Below are 22,703 nucleotides of genomic sequence, written 5' to 3'. Positions count from 1 at the left end.
ACTATTTGTGTAATAAATTTAAAAATTTTATATATAAGAGGGTAATTTACCTAAAAGAGCTTTTGCAATAAATAAATACATATGTAGCTTTCTCCTTTGATGTAAAGATGACCATAAAGAATTATATTAAAATACAATGATGCGTCCGTAACTCTGGACCAGAAACAAAGCATAAATCAGCATGATTCACACAGTCTATTTTTCTGAGTAGAGATGTAGCTGCTTGCATATATAAAAGATAACCATAATCAATAATAGATAAAAATGCACTCTCTACTATTTTCTTTCGGGCCTCATATGGAAAACAATTTTTTAAACAATAAAAGAAACCTAATTTTGGCGTAAGCTTCTTCAACAACATATCAATACGAACGTCAAAAGCTAATCTTTGATCCATCCATATACCCAAGTATTTTTTATTTGATATTTTAGTATTTTAATATTTCCACATGTGGCTCTTTCCTCCTTTCTTGACACGTGGATTCAGAGCCATTGCATTAGCAGCGTCGCTGGTCGTTTTTAGGTGTTTCTCAGTGTTTTTAGGTGTGTAAGTGAATGAAGTGAATGTCATAATGTTACTGATCATGTGAAGATTTTGCAGCGGCACTGAAAATCCAGTGTCGGCGCTGCACCGCTCTGAATACATAGGTAGGGAAACAGGTGCATCAAGAAAAAAAGCTGTCTAAAAGCTGTAGCTCTTTGATCTCCGTCAAATTGAGCCAGAAGTGTCTCTTAGTGGCCACAAGGACTGCCATAGACTGCCCGATTGCTCTGGCGGTCTCCTTAATAGCCCTGAGAGATAAATCTTTGGCCCGACGAAGTTCTCCAAACCAATCGGGCTTACCTCCCTCACTTACGTCCAAATCCCTGAGCAGGTCAGCCTGATATGCTTGTAACACTGCCATAATGTGTATGCAGGCTCCGGCTTGACCCACTGCCATATATGCTTTTTCCACTAGATTAGAAGTAGTTTTCTTTAATGGTTTCATGAGAAAAGCCTGCACCTTCAGGGATGATGCCGAACCGGGACACAGATAGCTCGCAAGCGTCTGTTTTACCTGGGGCATTGCCGCATATCCATACTCTCTCAGCCCCTTAATATCTGAATATACATGAACTTGTGGGCTGATACAAGATGAGCAAGGTTTTTCCCACAATCTAGACAGCTCGATCCAGACCCAGCTTGAAATTTTACATTCCCAGAATGTTCTGAGAACGTCCCTGCTGGTATCAAGGACGTTGCCTGGTAACGTTCCCTCAACATTCCCAGACAGTCACGATGTGGAGTTCTTTAAAGGGTTTGGGGACGTTATTTGGAGGACCTTCAGGGTACATTCAGGATGTTCTGGGAACGTTAGAGGACAATTTTTAATTCAGAAATCCAATGTTTCCAAAACATTCTGAGAACGTCCCGCTGGTGTCAGGAACGTCAACTGGTAACGTTTCCACAACATTCCCAGACAGTCACGATGTGGAGTTCTTTAAAGGGTTTGGGGACGTTATTTGGAGGACCTTCAGGGAACATTCAGGATGTTCTGGGAATGCTTAAAGAACAATATTTAATTCAGAAATCCAATGTTTCCAAAACATTCTGAGAACGTCCCACTGGTGTCAGGAACGTCACCTGGTAACATTCCCACGACATTTCCAGACAGTCACGATGTGGAGTTCTTTAAAGGGTTTGGGGACGTTATTTGGAGGACCTTCAGGGAACATTCAGGATGTTCTGGGAACGTTTAGAGGACAATATTTAATTCAGAAATCCAATGTTTCCAAAACATTCTGAGAACGTCCCACTGGTGTCAGGAACGTCACCTGGTAACGTTCCCAAAAAATTCCCAGACAGTCACGATGTGGAGTTCTTTAAAGGGTTTGGGGACGTTATTTGGAGGACTTTCAGGGAACATTCAGGATGGTCTGGGAACATTGTGGGAACATTACCAAGCGACATTCCTGACACCAGCGGGACGTTCTCAGAATGTTTTGGAAACACTGGATTTCTGAATTAAATATTGTCCTCTAAACGTTCCCAGAACGTCCTGAATGTTCCCTGAAGGGTCCGTCAAATAACATCCCCAAACCCTTAAAAAAACTTCACATCGTGACTGCCTGGGAACGTTGTGGGAACATTGTCAAGCGACGTTCCTGACACCAGCGGGACGTTCTCAGAATGTTTTGGAAACATTGGATTTCTGAATTAAATATTGTCCTCTAAACGTTCCCAGAACATCCTGAATGTTCCCTGAAGGTCCTCCAAATAACGTTCCTAAACCCTTTACAGAACTCCACATCGTGACTGTCTGGGAACAGTGTGGGAACGTTACCAGGCAACGTCCCTGACACCAGCGGGGACGTTCTCAGAACGTTCTGGGAACATTAAATTTCTAGCTGGGTAGCGCTTACGTTAGCTTCTTATACACCTAGTGTTGCGAACTTTTTCTTCTGAAGTGTAGCAACTCAGAAGTGACCAGGAGACTTGGTTGTATCTTCAGCAAGATTCTTTATAGAGAAACACAAGCTGTTGGTAGCTGCAGTCCTCATCAAGTCAAGTCTTAGCCAAGTCTTAGCCAACCACACTCTGAAACAAACAGTGTTTCCCCTGCCATTGTGTGCATCGCCGCTGTTTGTTTTTTGCCAATAGGAAAACAGAAATGCATGAACTTCCTCTCCAGGCTCTAGATCCACTCGGCGGCAACCCATCAAAATAAAAGTTTGGTTTAACTTGACAGAAATATATTACTGTTGTACAGTAGAATTTAGATATGTCCTAATGTAAAAATACACTAACACTAATCCATATAAATTATGAATTTTTAAACAAAACTGAATTTAAGGAATAATCCATGTTTCAATTTTAACAGTAAAGCTAATTTATTTTATAAAAAGTTTATGATAAATGATAAAATTTTGTGTTTTATGGCTTCATTTTATTACCAGCAAAAACATAGAATTAGTGTGGAATTTTTTTCATACATATTTTTTTTTTCTTAAATGTTCATAATTCATGATTTCAATTAATTAGACATGCTTTTTGATTTGCTAAAAAATTACAAGCCCGCTCCGCAACACTAGTAGGTTCACCCGCAGACAAACCAGAAAAACGTGACAGAAGTTGACGGAAGTTGAACCTCGGTTCGTCCCATGTCACCGCGCACAAAACGTGATGTATCTGAGAATGTTCACATTAAGTTAGGTTCAACAGAGAAACACATGGGAACGTGCTTATTATGTCCTCTTTGTAATGTTGCCATGTGACCATAAAATAACCATTATGGAACGTCCCCCTTAAGTCATATAAGGAAAGTTATAATATGACCAACTTAGAATCATTTGAGAACGTTTTGATTACATCCTCTTTGTAACGTTGTTGTGTGACCATAAGATTGCCATTACAGAACGTCCCCCTAAAGTCATACAAGGAATGTTATAATATGACCAACTTAGAACCAAATGAGAACGCTCTGATTATGTCCTCTTTGTAACATTGTTGTGTGACCATAACATAACCAATATGGAATGTTCCACTAAAGTCACATAAAGAACATTGTATGACCAACTTAGAACCATATGAGAATGTTTTGATTACATCCTCTTTGTAACGTTGTTATGTGACCATAAGATTACGATACGAGCCGCGACATGCGAGCATAACCAATTTACATGCGATTTCCCCCGAGTGAAAAAAATCATCTGCGAGCTCGTAAAACAGCAAAAAAATCGTACCGTGTACGCCCGCCTTTAGTTATCCTGGCTGTGTGCTTCAGGTCATTGTCATGTTGGAAGACAGAGCCTCAACCCATCTTCAAAGTACAGTTTGTAATTTTTGGCCACCAGGGGTCACTCATTTAAAATAATAACAAAAGACGTACTTTGATAACGTCGGGAAAGAGCGTGGGCTCTTGGGTGTTGTCGCTGTCAATGACAACCAGCTCAGCTCATGACATGACATCATCGTTTCACAAAATATACGGATATACGGCATCTCTCTGTAGATTTAGCTTATCACCGGATTATAAGGCGCATAAGATACTGCAGTCAAACGTTTGACTGGGTTTGCATTATGCATCCACTAGATGTGCTAAAGGCTAAAGGTATTGTAGCGAGTGCGCGGCACCAGAGGTGAGGCGTTTATTTAGTAAGTGTGAGTGTGCTGGGGCGGGCACGTAACTTACATTCGCAGCCTGACTCATATGAGTATTCAATGTCGCTGACAGCAACAGCTGGCTGTTTTGAATGAGACGACCCGGTTACTGTGAACGGGGAACGCTTTATGGACATTCTGTGACACGCGAGCAGCGCCGGGGACAGAGTGTCTGTTCGTGTGTCGTGTGTCCGTTCGTGTGTTTTTGAGAAAATTAAAGGCTTTTAAGTGTGCCTTATAGTGCGGAAAATACGTACTACTTTTTTCTTTGTCGTTTTCTTTGCTTTTTTGGCGGTAGTCCAGTGTTCCCCTTTGTGTTTGGCGGTTTCGCCGGATTCCGCAGGAAGTTAGAGAAAATAGAGGAGTCAAAGGTTATATGACACCATAGACGGGCGACGAAATGGAAATAAAGAAACGTCCCGTGTCTTCGAATTAAACTATAAATTTCTCCGTATTTGAAAGTTGGCAGAAACTGACGGAATAATGTAAGTACACATCTAATAGAAATATGTAACATAGATACAGTTATTTTTTTCTATTTTTAAAGCAGAAAAAATACATATAGTGTCAATGATCTAACTGAGGGAAGGAGGTTGTTCCCCAAAATCTCACAATACATGGCCCCAGTCATCCTCTCCTTAATACAGTGCAGTCACCCTGTTCCATGTGCAGAAAAAAAAACCCCAAAGCATGATGCTATCACCCCCATGTTTCACAGTAGGGATGGTGTTCTTGGGATGGTACTCTTCATTCTTCTTCCTCCAAACACGGTTAGAGGAATTATGACCAAAAAGTTATATTTTGATCTCATCTGACCACATGACTTTCTCCCATGACTCCTCTGAGTCATCCAAATGGTCATTGGCAAACTTAAGACGGGCCTTGACATGTGCTGGTTTAAGCAGGGAAACCTTTCGTGTCATGCATGATTTCAAACCACGACGTCTTAGTGTATTATCAACAGTAACCTTGGAAACGGTGATCCCAGCTCCTTTCAGGTCATTGACCATCTCCTCCCGTGTAGTTCTGGGCTGGGTTCTCACCTTTCTTAGGATCATTGAGACCCCACGAGATGAGATCTGGCATGGAGCCCCAGTCCGAGGGAGATTGATAGTCATGTTTAGCTTATTCCATTTTCTTTAAAGGCAGACTAACAGGCCTTTGAGGGTCAGAATTCTAGCTGATAGACAGGTGTTAAAATACTTAATTTGCAGCTGTATCATACAAATAAATAATTTAAAAAAATCATATATTGTGATTTCTGGATTTTTTTTTATAATGTCTCTCACAGTGGACATGCACCTACTATGACAATTTCAGACCCCTCCATGATTTCTAAGTGGGAGAACTTGCAAAATAGCAGGTTGTTCAAATACTTTTTTCTCCATGTAGATGCTTCAGACACATTCACGCTGGAGGTGTTTCCAAAGCGTCATCGACGCACCACTGTGTATCGAACTGTACCGTACATTTTATGAACCATTACTTATAACAGATGTTGATCTACCTCAAAGTTTGTCTTGATTGTTCTATGTGCACACTCTTACATTGCACACATTTTGTAACATTTTAAATTCAAGAGTTTATATAACACTTACTTTATCTTAATATAAGATAAAAGATATTTTATTTTGTTTTAAACCTAGTATAAAACTAGTATAATTTGTTGTTTGCCTTAATAATGTAGATAGAAAAGTGGTTTAAATTCAAACTTTTCTACTTGTCTTTAAAAAAAAAAGGTTATAAAAAATGTCAATAATTATCGATACCGAATGATATGACATAATATCGCACACCCCTATTACTTACAGAGTGAAATTCAAGCATTTCTCCAGCACTTTTAAGTGTTACTTGCGTGGCAATAAAGTAATGTACACAATATGAAATGATTCATGATTTGTTTTTTAATAAAGGTAAATTTTCCTTTTTCCCAAAAAATTCCAGCACATTCCAACCCCTGAAAACATAACAAGCAAGCCTTTTCAAGTATTTTCAAAACTCTGAACAAACCCTGCAAATCCCTTGTCAAATGTAGGATTGTGGGAAATCTGGAACCTATCCCATTGTTTCAGGCCAAAAACAGGGAGCCGAAGCCTGGATGGATGACGAGTGTACAAGAGCATATGTATATGACAAAGAAATGGCTACAACTTACTTCCTCTCAGGTGGCATATAGTGTAGGCTCATATTGGTCTGCGTAGAGCTCTGAGGGTGCCGATAGCGCTCATTAGCTGAGAAAGCTGCATTTAGGGTGAAGTGTTTCACATAGGACTCCAGAATGTTTACTACATTCGTCAGGCATGGAAGCTTCACCAACTGTTGTCAATGAAACAAAATTAAATAATATTTTTGTTAACATTAGACAATGCCCTTAAAGGAGATTTAATAGACAATTTTGAAATCAAGAAACCAAAGAAAATCTGAACTTATTGGTAAACCAAGAGAGATGCTGTGGTGTTTCCATTTTAATCATATTAATTCAATGTTTCTCAAACTTTTTATCCCATTCCCCACTTTGAAGGTAGGGAAGGGTTTGTGCTGGGCGGTTTGACAAAAAAATTGATATCACATTTTTTATTTTATTTTATTTTTTCAAAATTAAGCCAGTTTTCCGATTTATGACTTTTTTTTTTCATGCATAATCAGGTGTTCAAATTTCTTAAATTCTTTCAAATTTGTTATTTCTTAACATTCAAATAACATTCTACAGGCCCGTACACACCGGGACGAATATCAGCGCGCGTTATTCGTCAGCGTTTTTCAACGCATTTTTTGTGTTCACACCCAAGCGTTTTTCGCTGACGATGAGCCGAGTGAACATGCAAATTCATTCCCTGACATTAGATGGCGCTTAATGTAAAACAGAAATAATAATAGAATACTATACTAGGGTGATCATATTCATGTCTCAATGTTTTATTATGACAGATAAAAAAACGAATGAAATAATGATAGAAATAATGTCTTCTGTATTAGAAAAATAAATATATAAATAATAAATAGCTAAAAGAAATGCCTCCAAATACAACAAAAAAATAGCTCTCACAAACTTACAAAAACAAACTAACAAAATCTATTTATATCTTTAGTTTTCATCCCCTTTATCTTGTTTTTCTTCCTCATCCACCTTGTTTGCCCATCTATATTTTGCTGTAGAACCGATCTTTCCCAGCAGTTTTTTTGAAAACCAGGACATTTTCATCACTTAAAAACAGCCAGGACAGGACGTGGAAACAGGACATGTGTAACGCAAAGTTGAGATGTTGCCCAGAGATAAAAACATAGCACTATTGTCGGATGAACAGATGCACGAGAGACGAGAGTTGTCGTATTTCCCCGCGTTTAATAAAACCACTCAAACGTTACACTCGTCCTCATACATGGGGATCGAGCGAGAAAAAAAAACACAAACAAACATCTGGTCACAATAGAAAAATAAAATAAAAGAAAGAATAGAAAGAGTCGGCAGAGCGGTTCTCCTCTCCTCACTTGTCAAAATCTAACTGACACTACGCACACTATGCGCAGTTCTCATCTCAACTCAGATTTCTATAAATCACAAAGTGACCGTTTTACACATGTCCCGGGAAAACAGGACTGTTGGTCACCCTATACTATACTATTATTACAGAATACTAATATAAATATTATCATATTATAGCTCAGTCTTTATGCTCCGAGACCAGCAGCTCAACATTCATCTTGCCCATAGTTATCTTATCTATTCTTCGCCGTATGTGTGCTCGGCAAGACCGTTTTGTGTTTGAGCGCCCCCAAGTTGTATTTTACTGTAACTTCAGAAGTACCAGACATGTGAGCAAACCCGCCAATCTCGTTGGTCGGATAGGTTTTGACGCGGCGGGTCAAACCAAAAAAACGAACCCGAGGCGTTTTTTTTTTAAATGACGCTTTTACGCGTGGCGTTTTTCGCGTCGGTGTGAACACTCACATTGGTGCCCATTGTTTAGCCACCAGGCGTTAATCGTCGACGAATATCGCGCGTGAAATTCGTCCCGGTGTAAACAGGCCTTTATAACCAGGAAATAACGTTAAAATACAACGTTTATATAACGGAAGAATTGAATAACGTCCTTAGAAATAATGTTAATACAATGTCTTTTTTTTAAAAAAAATTGACGTTTTGAATGTTCCTATCAGAAATAATGTTTTTATAACTTAATGGGAACTTTATAAAAACATTCTTTTAACCTAAAATTGTTATCTGGGGAAGATGAGAGATTCGAGATTGCACTGAACACATTTTGTGCAGGATTCTCTGAGCAAGCCCAGAGAGAATAGACCTATTTTTATAAGAGCACCATGTTTCTGAGAGCACGCGTGACTCATTATATTCTTGCGCGCGAGCAGGGAGATTCACGCTCGTGCATTATATTAAAGCTACAATACCTAAGATTTAGATGCCGCTAGATGGCGCTACATTCAAAACAACAACAACGGCTTTGCTTGATGACGACGTAGAGAAATGCGGAATGATGGGAACTGTTGTTTTCAACTCCACCGTGGATAAATCAGTCAGAGATAGGAATCGAAAATTAGTTGTCATGGATGAGGTAAAGTTCGATTTCTATAAATGTTGCATTTACATGCTTGTTTTTCCTTAAACTGAAACAACCGCAAGACAAGTCAGGTTTAAAAGTAAATTAGTTATCACAGATGTTACTGTACGAGTCACTGGACGAAGCTATGGTGGAGAGGGTTTGAAGGGGCAGGTCTCTTGCAAGGAGTTGACGTGGCTGGTCCTCCTTTTTGGTAACTTTATAAAAATAAAAAATCATGTACATTTGACACATCTTTTCATGTCGTGTAAGTATTCAACCACAGGTACAGTTTCAAAAAATTAACGTTGGGTCGCACACCGGACGAGAAGCTCAGCGCCGCGCCACATATTTAAAATTCGAACACATTATTATCTATAAGTGTACACATACCGGCGGCGCCCAGCAACGCCTCAGGACCGTGTTCAAAATCCTGCTGCGCCACAGAGCGCCATTTACATAGTTTTGTATAATTTTTTTATTATTTTTGTCTCAAATCGTTGCTAATGGATCCTGACTTCGCCCTATGCTTCAATATGCATTTAGTTTTGCATTCATTTACAGAAATCAGCTGCTTGAATGACAATTGCTGATGTTAATGATGCACCGATGTGAAAATTTGTGGCCGATACCGATAACCGATATTAACATTGCTCTTATGGCCGATACCGATATTTACCGATGTCGATATCCCTGTATAGAAAACACATAGCGAGGATTAGGGCTGCACGATATTGGTAAAAATGACATTGTGATATTTTATTTTTCTGCGATATATATTGTAATATAAAAACAATTTCACCAGATTATTAGAATTGCTCTATTTGGAAAGAATGAATCATTCTAGAATGACTGGGGTAGTTTTGTCATGGAGTAAATCTGCATAGAAACTAATATTAATAGAATGTTAACAAAATTTGTTAACATTCTATTAATCTATTAACCTTACACTTTACAATAAGGTTCCATTTATTAAAGTGTACATTTAATGTACACTTTAATAAATGGAACCTTATTGTAAAGTGTTTCCGATTTATGTCTCTTGAGCTCAGTGTTGGACAGATCAGTTGTTTTAACCATTCATTAAAGTGAATCGGTTCAAAGGAGTCATTAGTTCGCGAATCGGACGTGTCATTAACGGAACCACGGCACACGTTGTGTGATATCCAGGCAGTTTAGAACATCGCAAGAGATTTGTCTCGACCTATTTTTACAGTCTATGGTCTCGACAGTCGACACAGAAAACATTTCATCAACAGATAGATTTTTTTGGTTTATTGAAAGTGTGGTTTCACAATTCACAACCAGTAGTTCAGAAAAGAAACACTTCGGTCTTCCGACCTTTTACCGTCGTGTATTGTCAAAGATATTCAGTCAACTCAATTCATAAACATGCGGGAGGGAGGGAGGGAGAGAGAGAGAGAGCAAGACATTTTGAAGACGGTGCGCGTGACCGGTGCTTTCACTCTCTCTTCAGTTAAACAAGCGCAAGACATTTTGAAGACGGTGCGCGTGACTGGTGCTTTCACTCTCTCTTGTTCCCTCAGTTAAACAAGCGCAGCAGTCACTCATCTACATGACTTAACCGGTCAAATATGGCTTTGGCGGGACAAAAATACACATTAGGAAGGCTGGCAGAAAACAGCTCACCAGTTCCAGTCTTCGTGGCTTGATGTTTAAACGCACTTGCGCTTTTAATACGCGTGCAAAAACAAACATCCCCGCCCCCACACTCACACCTACACGCACGTCAAATACACAGGGATGATCATCGGCCTGTTCACATCGGCCCTATTTTGACATCGGAACGATACCGATGTGTAAAAAATTGACCAAATCGGCCGATATTATATCGGCGGCCGATATATCGTGCACCACTAGCTGATGTTATTAGATTTTTCAGGTGAGATTCTCAATTCATTCAGTTAACGGATGATCTGAGGTAAAGTTTTCAGAATGCAGACTCAGCAACGATTGTATTTAATTGTACAGTGCAATCATAACATAGAACAGACATTATCTTCATTTCCTGTCATTAAACATAACAATAGCTGTCATACACTGATGAGAAAGTGCGTGTCCGGTGTTCGATAACGTTACTGTGGAGTTGTCCTAAACGTGGCGCGGCGCTTCTCGTCCGGTGTGCGACCCCCTTTACAGCCAACAGTTCACATTCCGAGAATAAATGAAAAAAATAATTGTGCTCCATTCCATAACAAATGCGCAAAACAAGCTTACGTTTGTTGCTTGATAGACGCTAACGCACAACTACAACTACCGCATTTGTCCAGGACTACACTTAGTACGAGCGGAAACCGAGGTAAGCGGATATGATGCGATTGACTCGCGACTCCCAGCTCACCCCTGCTCACACGCCCCGTTTCCTTGGTTAAAATCTCAATTTTCTCGCGATTTAAACATTGTTTGAAACATTTGGAATATTGTAAGTTTTCATCTTAGCTAAATATATAACACTGGCCTTGTGATTTTGGTATATTTGAATGCAAAAATCTTAGGTATTCCACCTTTAATGTACTTTCGCGCTACAACACATTGCGCTCTTGAAATTTGAGAGGAAAATAACGCCATTGTTCTGCAGCATCCATCTTCCCTGATATGTAACACCAGAGCACTGCTGTACACCCTCAGCCTCTGATAAGATGAAATTGTTCCCCCAGAAGAAAGGTTTGTACATTTTAAAGATAAATTCATAAATATGGTGCATTTTGAAAGTTCAAAATTAAGTGATTAACTAATTTAATATTTGCAATGAGCTTGTTTTGTAGTAGGCTACACATATTTTCTAAGCCAGAGACGGGCACTGCTTGACATCACAACTATTCAGTGTTTTCAACCATGTAATGTTTATTTTAGGTTTCAGACATTTAAATTCACATAAGTCAGACACTAAAAAAGCAATACATTTAGAGTTTGTCAAATACACACTTATGTCTATGGAAGCAGCAATAATATAAATAAAATACATTTAAAAAAAATGAATAAAATCCTTGCCAATAATAATAATTTCCATTATAATTAGATGACATGTGTTACTCTTATCAAATACACATCGTGTTAGTAACTTTAGTTTACTCTACACTTCTACTCTATGTGATTCTCTAAAATGCGGTATAAACTAACGCCCATCGCGTATAGCTCAACTAAGGTGTTAACACAACAAAAAACATCTACTTGCTCATATTTGACAATCGAATATAGAATGGAAAACCATGGAAACCATAAATGGATACGATCTAAATAACGGGCGTGAAAGGTTAAGTAAGGCTTAAGTTACATTTAAATGTGTCGTTGTTTTGTTTTGAGTTTATGCAAAAAAAAAAAAAAAATAAAGGAACTAATTAAGATGGGCACAAAAATTACCACATTTTCTCCCGTTTGTCGCGCCCCACTTGTCATGTTTCTACAAACCCAATTTCATAAAAGTTGGGACACTGTACAAATTGTGAATAAAAACAGAATGCAATGATGTGGAAGTTTCAAATTTCAATATTATATTTAGAATACAACATAGATGACATATCAAATGTTTAAACTGAGAAAATGCATAATTTTAAGGGAAAAATAAGTTGATTTTAAATTTCATGGCATCAAAAAAGTTGGGACAAGGCCATTTTTACCACTGTGTGGCATCCCCTCTTCTTTTAATAACAGTCTGCAAACGTCTGGGGACTGAGGAGACAAGTTGCTCAAGTTTAGGAATAGGAATGTTGTCCCATTCTTGTCTAATAAAGGCTTCTAGCTGCTCAACTGTCTTAGGTCTTCTTTGTTGCATCTTCCTCTTTATGATGCGCCAAATGTTTTCTATGGGTGAAAGATCTGGACTGCAGGCTGGCCATTTCAGTACCCAGATCCTTCTTCTACGCAGCCATGATGTTGTAATTGATGCAGTATGTGGTTTGGCATTGTCTTGTTGGAAAATACAATGTCTTCCCTGAAAGAGACGATGTCTGGATGGGAGCATATGTTGTTCTAGAACTTGGATATACCTTTCAGCATTGATGGTGCCTTTCCAGATGTGTAAGCTGCCCATGCCACACGCACTCATGCAACCCCATACCATCAGAGATGCAGGCTTCTGAACTGAGCGCTGATAACAACTTGGGTTGTCCTTGTCCTCTTTAGTCCGGATGACATGGCATCCCAGTTTTCCAAAAAGAACTTCAAATTTTGATTCGTCTGACCACAGAACAGTTTTTCACTTTGCTAGAGTCCACTTTAAATGAGCCTTGGCCCAGAGAAAACGCCTGCGCTTCTGGTTCCCGTTTAGATATGGCTTCTTTTTTGACCTATAGAGCTTTAGCCGGCAACGGTGAATGGCACGGTGGATTGTGTTCACTGACAATGTTTTCTGGAAGTATTCTTGAGCCCATGTTGCGATTTCCATTACAGTAGCATTCCTGTGTGTGATGCAGTGCCGTCTAAGGGCCCGAAGATCACGGGCATTCAGTTTGGTTTTCCGGCCTTGACCCTTATGCACAGAGATTGTTCCAGATTCTCTGAATCTTTGGATGATATTGTGCACTGTTGATGATAATAACTTCAAACTCTTTGCAATTTTTCTCTGAGAAACTCCTTTCTGATATTGATCCACTATTTTTTGCCTCAGCATTGGGGGAATTGGTGATCCTCTGCCCATCTTGACTTCTGAGAGACACTGCCACTCTGAGAGGCTCTTTTTATACCCAATCATGTTGCCAATTGACCTAATAAGTTGCAAATTGGTCCTCCAGCGGTTCCTTATATGTACATTTAACTTTTCTGGCCTCTTATTGCTACCTGTTCCAACTTTTTTGGAATTTGTAGCTCTCATGAAATCCAAAAGGAGCCAATATTTGGCATGGCAATTCAAAATGTCTCACTTTCAACATTTGATATGTCATCTATGTTGTATTCTAAATATAATATTGAAATTTGAAACTTCCACATCATTGCATTCTGTTTTTATTCACAATTTGTACAGTGTCCCAACTTTTATGGAATTGGGTTTGTATACCCCATCAGTGGGGCGCACCCCACACTTTGAGAAACGCTGTATTAATTTAAGACATTAAATCAAGTTTTGGTGAAAGGTTGCACGATTATAGGCGGGTATACACTGCGATTTTCGTCCGTTTTTGAGCCGAATTCTGACTCGTGCGACTCTTTTTCGTGTCGGAACGATTTTCAGCTTTGTCGTGCGTCGTTTGTCGTGCAGTGTTCGTGCAGTGTACAGGGAGAAACGAGAGGCGATTAGCCTCTCACGATCGACAATCGGATGGTCGGATGAATTTCTGGCATGTCAGAAATTTTGGTCGCTCCTCGTGACTATATCGCAGAGTTGAAGCAAAGCTAGGAACCGATTGCCCTAAACTCTGTGTTTTTTCCCTCGCTGCACCTGCGCGAAAACAGAAGTTTAACCATTTCATCTGCAGCAAAAATAAAATTAAAATAAAAACGAAAAGAGGGAGATCTTTAAGTTCTGTAGTTCAAACTAGCTACAAATTACTGTTGCTTACCTCCAGTTCGTGTTGCAAAATGGATAATATTACCCACATCTTCCAAGCCACCTGCGATGTAACACCTCTTTTATTAATTTGTTAAACAATGTTTTTGAAATAAACCCGTTTTTAATTTTCATTGATGATTAATTATGGCAATGTTTGAACATATTATAGACTGTTAATAGCTATTTTATATGCCTATAATTCATTGTAATCGACCTAAATGTTTTGTTTTTTTTAATGAGGAGTAAGATTATGTAATATTTTATTATCCTCACAACACCTTAGTTAGGCTATGTGCTGTGAAAATATTGCATGGCAAATTAATTACAATAGCGGATCAATTTAATAATAAAATTAGCCTATATGCCTTCCCTAATAATTATAATACAATAATACTAATAATAATTAAATGCATAAACTGAAAATGCTAAATCATCTTGATATGGATAGCAGATCCTTGTTTTGACAATATCTCTGGATACATACACATCTATAGGCACAATCCAGGGGGTTATCGCATATACAGTATTACACGTATAGTGTGAGCAGTGAAGTCGCAGCTCGACGATCGGACCGTACAGTGTGAGCACATAAATCCTGAACTTTGGCTTTGCATCGCATGCGATTTACTCGTTAAGTGTGAGTAGGTACCTTGCTGAAATCGCACAGACATCCTACAGTGTATGCCCGCCTTAATCGAAATCGAACTGAAATCAATATTTGGCTTAGTGAGATTATGAAATCGCAAAGGCTGTGTTAGTGAAGAGCGGCTCTGTGATCAGTAGTGAATGCTGCTCGATCTCTGAAAGCATGTGTGCGAGTCGCATGCATTTGAAAAAGCAACGTGCCTTTGAACGTGAACATAACATGCATTTGAAAAAGCAACACGCGTCAAACATCTTCCCAAACTTGTCATGTGAAGCATTTATAAACCTGTTGTCCAACAAAAGACAATGTTTACTAACATGATTGGAATTTCTTCCAATGTGGAATCTCTGCTCAAGGGCACCCTCTGGCTCCCAGTACGAATTAAACCGACGTGTGTTTAGCACTGTTCTCATTTTAGTTATTTGAGAGACTTTCGGGGTTTTTTTTATTTTTTTATTTGATTACCCACATTAATATTTATTTTGCCATACGTCTGTTCTAGAGACATTTTGTTACACATTAATTATTTTGCCTTGTCTGTTTTAGAGACATGTTACAGATTTTTGATAAAGCTCTAATTGGTTTCCTTTGGAAATATGTTTCAAATTCACAGTGAATGCATTGATGAATGTAAAGCGTGTCTGTGCATGTCAAAATCGTGATTAAAATCGAAATCGTAAAATTGATCAAAGAAATCGTGATGGGATTTTTCGGTCCATTTCGCACATATCGTCCTATTCTGGTTTGCATTGAATCAATGCTCTTTTATGTACGTGTTACCGAAGGAGTAAGAGGCATACCTTCTTTCTTTTGTTGATATAGTAACAGTCATCCTCCAGCTTCTTCTTGAGAATATCAGGGATGTCAATGTTTATAGTGATGCTCTTGTCTTCATTCTCCCTTTTGGTCTGCGGCTCTTGCTCTTCCCTCTGTGTAAAAGCATAGTATTAAGGTTAGAAGATCATATGTGTAATTCTATGTTCCAAGTCATGTGAAAACAGATTACAAATAATAAACAAAGTAGAGTCTGGACCAATTAGATGGACAATTATTCATAATATTTTATTAATGATCTAGCAAACCCTTTCTGAATAGTATCTGTAAAACCAAAAAGACTGTTTAAATATGAATCGGGTGTCTGAGTGTGTGAATAACGAACGCACGCACAGACAGGGAATGCTTGCACTGAATGCACTGAATGCATGTGTTTTATGAATGCATGTGTTTTATGACATGTGGCAACCGGCGTTAAGGTGCAATCCCGACACCTACTGTATGCTGGGATTGATTTTTACCCCTCAATTTTAACCATAAATAATAGGTATTCAGCATTAGATTATAATTGAAAACTGTATTTACATTTTATTAGGCTTTAAATAATATAACAATTTTTAATTTAAGTAAGTGTAGGATTACAAATGTATTTAAATGTTAGGTTCCAGTACAATAGTATATAAATTGAAAAAGGTTCTGTACATTGAATTTAGCATTTAAGGTTAGGATGGTGATTATATCCGGCCAATCTGTATCTGTAAGATTACTGAAACTCTTAATGACTCTTTCTGCCAGTCCTATAGACCTTATTCAGAGCAGCGCCACGACAGGTATGAAAGTGAGGCTGTGAGGGATAGACATACCGTGTTTCCAATGGCATCCGCTGTAAAAAGCTGAATAAAGCTCCTAGATTACTTACAATTTTCCACAGCTTACATTGTCGGAAGTTTTTTGTCAACTGACATTTCTTGGAAAGATATTTTTCCAGTGTTTCATGAGCAGAACAACCCGAAAACGCATTAAATAACAGTACAGCCCATTGAAGAGATGCATGTCTATCCCTCACAGCCTCACTTTTATTCTCATTAAAAATCAAAGATGGCGCTGCCATGAATAAGGCGTATTTCTCTCTGTCGTAAGTTAGAAGAGTCAGATTACTGAGACTCCCACCCTTTGTCTTAATGATAATGTTAAAGAAAGACTGAAAAAAAAAAAAAAAAAAAAAAATCGACGATAAAAACGTATTGTTTATGACAATTAAAAGTAAATTGCACTAAACATTTTAATAAAAAAAAACATGAATATAGCTTTTTTTAAGCAACGCAAAATTACGCTTGCTAGCGCTGGCAATTTTGATTACCAGTGGCTTACCATGCCAGTGACGTAGTCGAATGTTGAAATCCAACATGGTGGCGCCCGTGTAACAAAAACAACACTTTCAATGTACCATTTTATCCTTTTTAACAAATATTGCCATTTTAAAAATTGTACCAATGAGAATAAATAAAATACATCTGTTATATCACCTTTTCTCAAATTTCAGTTGAATTTTGAATTTGAATTTGAAATCTTTATTTCGTACATAAAAAGAAAGTATATAAAATAAAACAATGTTTAAAAAAACTTAGGAAAAATCAAAACAAATGAGCCGGAAAAATATATATGTATAATTCTTTGCTGTTGACATACTTCTATTATATGTGCGAAAAGGAGTTGGAAGAAGTAAAACTTATATACTCCTACCCCTTAAATTCTTACAGTCTTACATTTACAATTTTATATTATTATTATCATGTTGTTCTATACATCCATACACCTATACAGATATATACAAGCAGCAAAACATAAAATAAATAAATAAATAAATAGTAATAATAAAAAATAAAATAAAAAGTACAACTAAAAATGACAGAGCAAACAAACAAAGAAAAACAACAAACAATGGAGTACTCCTACAGTGCTTCTTGATACCTCTTGAAAATAATTTCTTTGTACATTTTTTTAAATAGAAATATGTTTGAGCACTGCTTTAATTTATCATTTAGTTTATTCCATAATTTGACTCCACAAATTGATAAACATAATCTTTTCCTTTTAGTTCTAAGTCTATTATTCTTAAAATTTCCCCTTCCTCTTAAATTGCACTCTCCCTCCGTGACGTGAAATATTTCCGTTAAGTTTTTTGTTGCGATGGCTTTTGCTGCACAGTAACGTTATCATTTTTTTCAGTCGCGCACATTCTTGACTTTAACATATTACATTGCTCTCCATCTGCTAATAATAAAGGGCAACTGAGAATTCTGATTAATTGCTCCAACAGTACATATTGATTAATATTTAATAAAATTCTGAAGAGATAATGATTTTTGAAAAATCTCTGTGCAGCAGTTGTCATATGCTAAAAAAATAATAAGCATAAGCCTAGGTAACGTTATACACTGCAACAAAAGCTTTTCTTATTTAGTATTTGTGTCTTTTTCCCAAACCAAATATCTAAAAAGTCTCAAATCTTTTTAGATATAACAAGATGAGTAGGCTAAAAGCCATAAGATAATTTGTCTGGTTTTCAGGGGAAATGAATAAAAAAAATGAATCAAATTTTTACTTAAAAAAAAACAACAACTAAATTGTATGCCAATGGAATAGGAAAAATATTCTTGTTTTTGTTTGAATTAATTTATTTTTCTTATTGGATAATTTAGCTTTTTTTAAGCAAAAACTCACTTGTTTTTGCTTTCTACTTTTATTCTACTATTTACTCATCTAGTAAATGCATCTTGATTTAAGACTTTTTAGATATTTGGACTGGAAACAAGACAAAAATATTAATTAAGAAAAGCTTTTTTTGCAGTGTAAATGCATTGTTCATTCATTAATTTGCCTTTCATGAAACTGATCATTCACATTTGTCTTTTTTTTTTCTTAAACAGATCTACCTTGAGAGGAAACTTCATGCAGTGTAGATACTGCAAATACAGTTGTGCCAGTCAAAATCTGCTGCTGAGACACTGCAGGCTAAAGCACTGGCGCCCAGGGCGACGTGAACCATTGTTGTGCCTGTACCCTGAGTGTGTCTGCTCTTTCAAAACACCAGGTGCGTTGAACACACATTTATATAGGGTCCACACAAATTCTGATAAAACAACGGTGCAAGCTACATTCAAATGTGACCTATGTGATTATCACAATGTTTGTACTGAAAAAGACTTTATCAGACATCTGGGGACACATCTGAAAAGGAATGAGACCATCCAATGCCCATTTTTGCACTGTAATGTTAAAAGTAATGTCTACGCAACATTTCATAGCCACAAGTCCAAACATCACCAAAAATGCAAAATAAGTGATTATAGGTCATCGGTTGTAACTGTCAATCGCACAGACTCTGATAATTGGTTAGATTCTGCTTCAGAATGCTTTGAAGATGCATCACATGACAAAGATATACATGTGGAAGCTGCTGATGTTGAAGATATTGACAAAATTCTTGAGAATAAGTTAGCTTCTTTGTTCCTTTGTATGCAGACAGAACTAGGTGTATCCAGAAGTGCTACACATCACATTTTTCAAAGTCTGAATGAAATACTATACCTGTCTAAACCATCCACAGAAAAGGTGGTTACAGATATTTTATGCCACCACAACTGTGAAGCTGACCAATCTTTGATCAAAGAAATCACTGAAGCTGTTCATAGAACAAATCCTCTTTATGCTACCACTAATAAAGGAACATTATCAACTGACCATAAACGAAAAGTATATTACAATCAAAACTTTGATGTGGTTGAACCAGTTGAGTTTGTATTCAGTAGGCAAAAAATAATAATAATAATTTGTTTATGTTCCTATTCTTGAAGTTTTGAACAAGTTTCTAGGCCATAGTGAGAAAATACTTTTTCTAATCCTACCACAAATGGCTTCTATGCATCTTGTTTTTATGGCAAGCATTTCAAAGAGCATCCTCTGCTTTGTGATGAGAATGTAGCTATTGCACTTGGTCTATATATTGATGACTTTGAAGTCGCCAATCCTTTGGGAATGTCACTAAAAAGCACAAGATTACAGCAGTCTACTGGGTGATCTTGAACTGGCCCTCCCAATTCAGAGCAAATTTGCACGCTATTCAACTTGCCTTGTTGGGGAAGAGTACTGACGTAAGAGAAATTGGCTATGACATGTTTTTTGAGCCATTAATGAAGGATGTGCAGACACTGGAAAGAGAGGGTTTGTTTGTAGATCACTTGGGGGAAAATATAAAAGGAACTGTCGTTACTGTCTCTGCAGACAATCTAGGTGCACATGGCCTTGCAGGATTTCAGGAGAGTTTTCTTGTTGAGAAGTTCTGTAGGTTTTGCCTCGCTTCTTTCCAGGACATACAGGCCACTGATGTAAGCAAGGGACTTTTTCCCTTAAGAAGTGTAGAACAACACAACCAATTTATTGAGGAGCTGAAAGCAACCCCAACTCTGACAAATGTCCAAGGCGTAAAAGTAGAATGTGTCTTACAATCTCATCTTGCCTTCTTTCACCCAGTAACTGGATTTCCTCCAAATGCATTGTACGATTTGTTTGAAGGAATTGTGCCATACGAGTTGTCTTTGTGTCTCCAGAAGCTAATAGCTTATAAGTTCTTTACCCTTGACCAGTTGAACAGTGTAATTCAGTCTTTCCCTTACTGTTTCTCTGACAAGGTGAACCACCCCCCAAAAAAATCCCCAAAACTTTCTTCTCCAAAAAAACCATTGGTGGAAATGGACACGAAAATTGGACACTCATTAGGCTCATACCACTCATGATTGGAAAAATTATTCCAGACACTGAGAAGGCATGGCAACTGTTGATGGATCTTAAAGATATAGTGGAGCTTGTTGTTTCACCCAAGTTTTCAGAGGACAGTCTTTGCTACCTGGAGACTAAAATATCTGACTATCGCAACCTTTTTAAAGAAGTGTTTCCAAATGAAAAATTGAAATCAAAACACCATTTTCTGGAACACTATACCCAAGCCTCATACGCCATTTTGGTCCATGTGTGGAGTTATGGACGATGCGCTTTGAGGCAAAACAGTTTCTTCAAGCGTGTTGTCCATAAGATGCACAAATTCAAAAACAAAATGCAGACATTGTCCACCAAATGTCATGCAGTCTCCCAGCTTTTTCAAACAATCCATTCATGTTGACAAAGTAAAAGTTGTGAAGGTGTCCTCTCCGGAAAGAAGGGTGAAAACAGCGGTTCAAAAAAAAAACATGCTCACCTTAACACTGTATCTCTTGCATCAAACACTGAATTGCATGGGACCTCATACTCCAAAGGTATGATGGTGTCTGTTGGACACTGTGGCGGCTTGCCAGAATTTGCAAAGATCCATTGCATTTTGTTAGTTGACAGTGAGGCTTCTTTTGTGCTGGAGAGATATTCTTCTTGGTATGTTGAACATGTTCGTGCATTTAAGGTTGAAGAACTTTCATACGAAGATCTGTTTGTTGCTGAGCTGAAGAATTTAAATGACTTCTACCCACTTGCAGCCTACAGTATCGGGGGAAATCTCATGGTGTTGCCTAAACGTTTTTTGTTACATTAAAGTTTGCACTTTTCAGATTGGGATTGCAAGCAGCATTAACATGAGTACACTGTTTAGCAAGAAAATGTTAATCACTAAATGGTATATTTTGTTTCAGAAAACCACTATGTTGCTGCGAGTGATCGTAAATCCAGAGTGCATAAAAAAGCTGACACTCCCCGAAGTGCCATCATCAGTAGATGAGCTCAAAGAAATTCTTTGTGACAAACTGAAAATTGATCAAAACTTTGTGATCCAGTATGAGGATCCTGATTTTGGTGGTCAGCTTTGCAATTTAAGTAACATAGAAGAACTTCCATCTGAAAAGGCCGGCCGATATATCGGGCCGATATTTGCGTTTTTTACGTGTATCGGAATCGGCCGATACGCGGCTGCCGCGTTCGCCGATAGTTTTTTTTTCAAGAGTCACGACTCGCAATCTTAAATTGCTTGCACAAAACTCTTGATCAGCACTCAACATTTGTTTGTTGTTGCTCACTTAACCGACGCGCAGAGAGCGTGAGGGCGAGAGAGAGAGAGAGAGAGAGAGAGAGAGAGAGAGAGAGAGAGAGAGAGAACCTGCTGCGAGGAGTGAGCTCTGCGGTCTTGGCCATTAGTTGATTTACTTGCTTTTTAATACGTTGTCAAATATGTTTAAACTCAAATAAATATCTTATACTAGTAGTTATGTCTCTTTGTATTAATGTGTCCTGTTATTGACGCAATGACAAAATGTTTTTTTAGAGGGAATATGCAAAAGCCATTTGAGCAATTTTGACAGCCCTAGTATGCATACGGGTTCTGTAACGAACACTGGTCATGGGATTAAGTAATGCCAACATTGTTTTGTGCTTTTTTGTGGGAGATTTATTCAGCACCCACCTGGCTGAGGTTTGGACACGTGTGGTGTGTGTCTCCCTCGCCATCGCAGTGATATTAGAGACTTGACATGCTAATTTTATTTTATGTAGAAAAATTTAGACCATGGCAGTACATAGTTTGTTTCTTTTAAAATGAAGTACAGTGTGCACTGTGCACTTTATTATGCTGGTTGCTACTGTGTGCAATAGTGTAATTATTTAATTTATGCTTAAATATTTATTTTCAGCACTGAACTTTTTTTTGTTCTACCTCATGTTTTTAATATTTGTTAAAATTTGTTTATCTACTTGTTCTTGTTCTACCTCACATGTTTTTACTATTTGTTAAATATTATTTTTTTGAAGTTAATTAAATGTTACTTTTATTTAATTGAGACCTGTAACATTTGTTAACATCATGTCATTTTTATGATGTAAATTGAAGGAGCAAAATGTATCGGCACCAAATATCGGCTCAAGAAAATCGGCAGCCCGTATCGGTCATCGGCTAAGGCTGATGGGAAAAAAAATCGGTATCGGCACTAAAAAATCCATATCGGTCGATCCCTAGTTTCCAGACATCCATGTCTAAGGAAACTTGGCTGTGACACAGGATGCAAAGGCTGGAAGATGAGCTTAAAATTTAAAATGGGGAATTAC

The 22,703-nt window shown here is 37.8% G+C and overlaps 1 protein-coding gene across 5 annotated transcripts in view; it reads right to left on the bottom strand.

Moving 5' to 3' along the window:
- Positions 1-22,703, bottom strand: part of LOC120495298 (MSL complex subunit 3) — a 101,338-nt gene that overhangs the window by 54,189 nt on the left and 24,446 nt on the right. For all 5 annotated transcript variants that reach the window (XM_039694793.2, XM_039694817.2, XM_039694809.2 and 2 more), the window contains 2 exons: positions 15,650-15,778; positions 6,297-6,457 (listed from right to left, as the gene is read on the bottom strand). In XM_039694793.2, the coding sequence (XP_039550727.1) occupies positions 6,297-6,457; positions 15,650-15,778 (290 nt within the window). The remainder of the gene's footprint in view (positions 1-6,296; positions 6,458-15,649; positions 15,779-22,703) is intronic.

This window comes from Pimephales promelas, chromosome 6 (assembly GCF_988280905.1).
Source record: "Pimephales promelas chromosome 6, fPimPro1.hap1.1, whole genome shotgun sequence".
In the NCBI taxonomy this organism is placed as follows: domain Eukaryota; kingdom Metazoa; phylum Chordata; class Actinopteri; order Cypriniformes; family Leuciscidae; genus Pimephales; species Pimephales promelas.
Note: the sequence above shows the minus strand (reverse complement) of the source record. Positions and strands in the feature narration are given on the sequence as shown.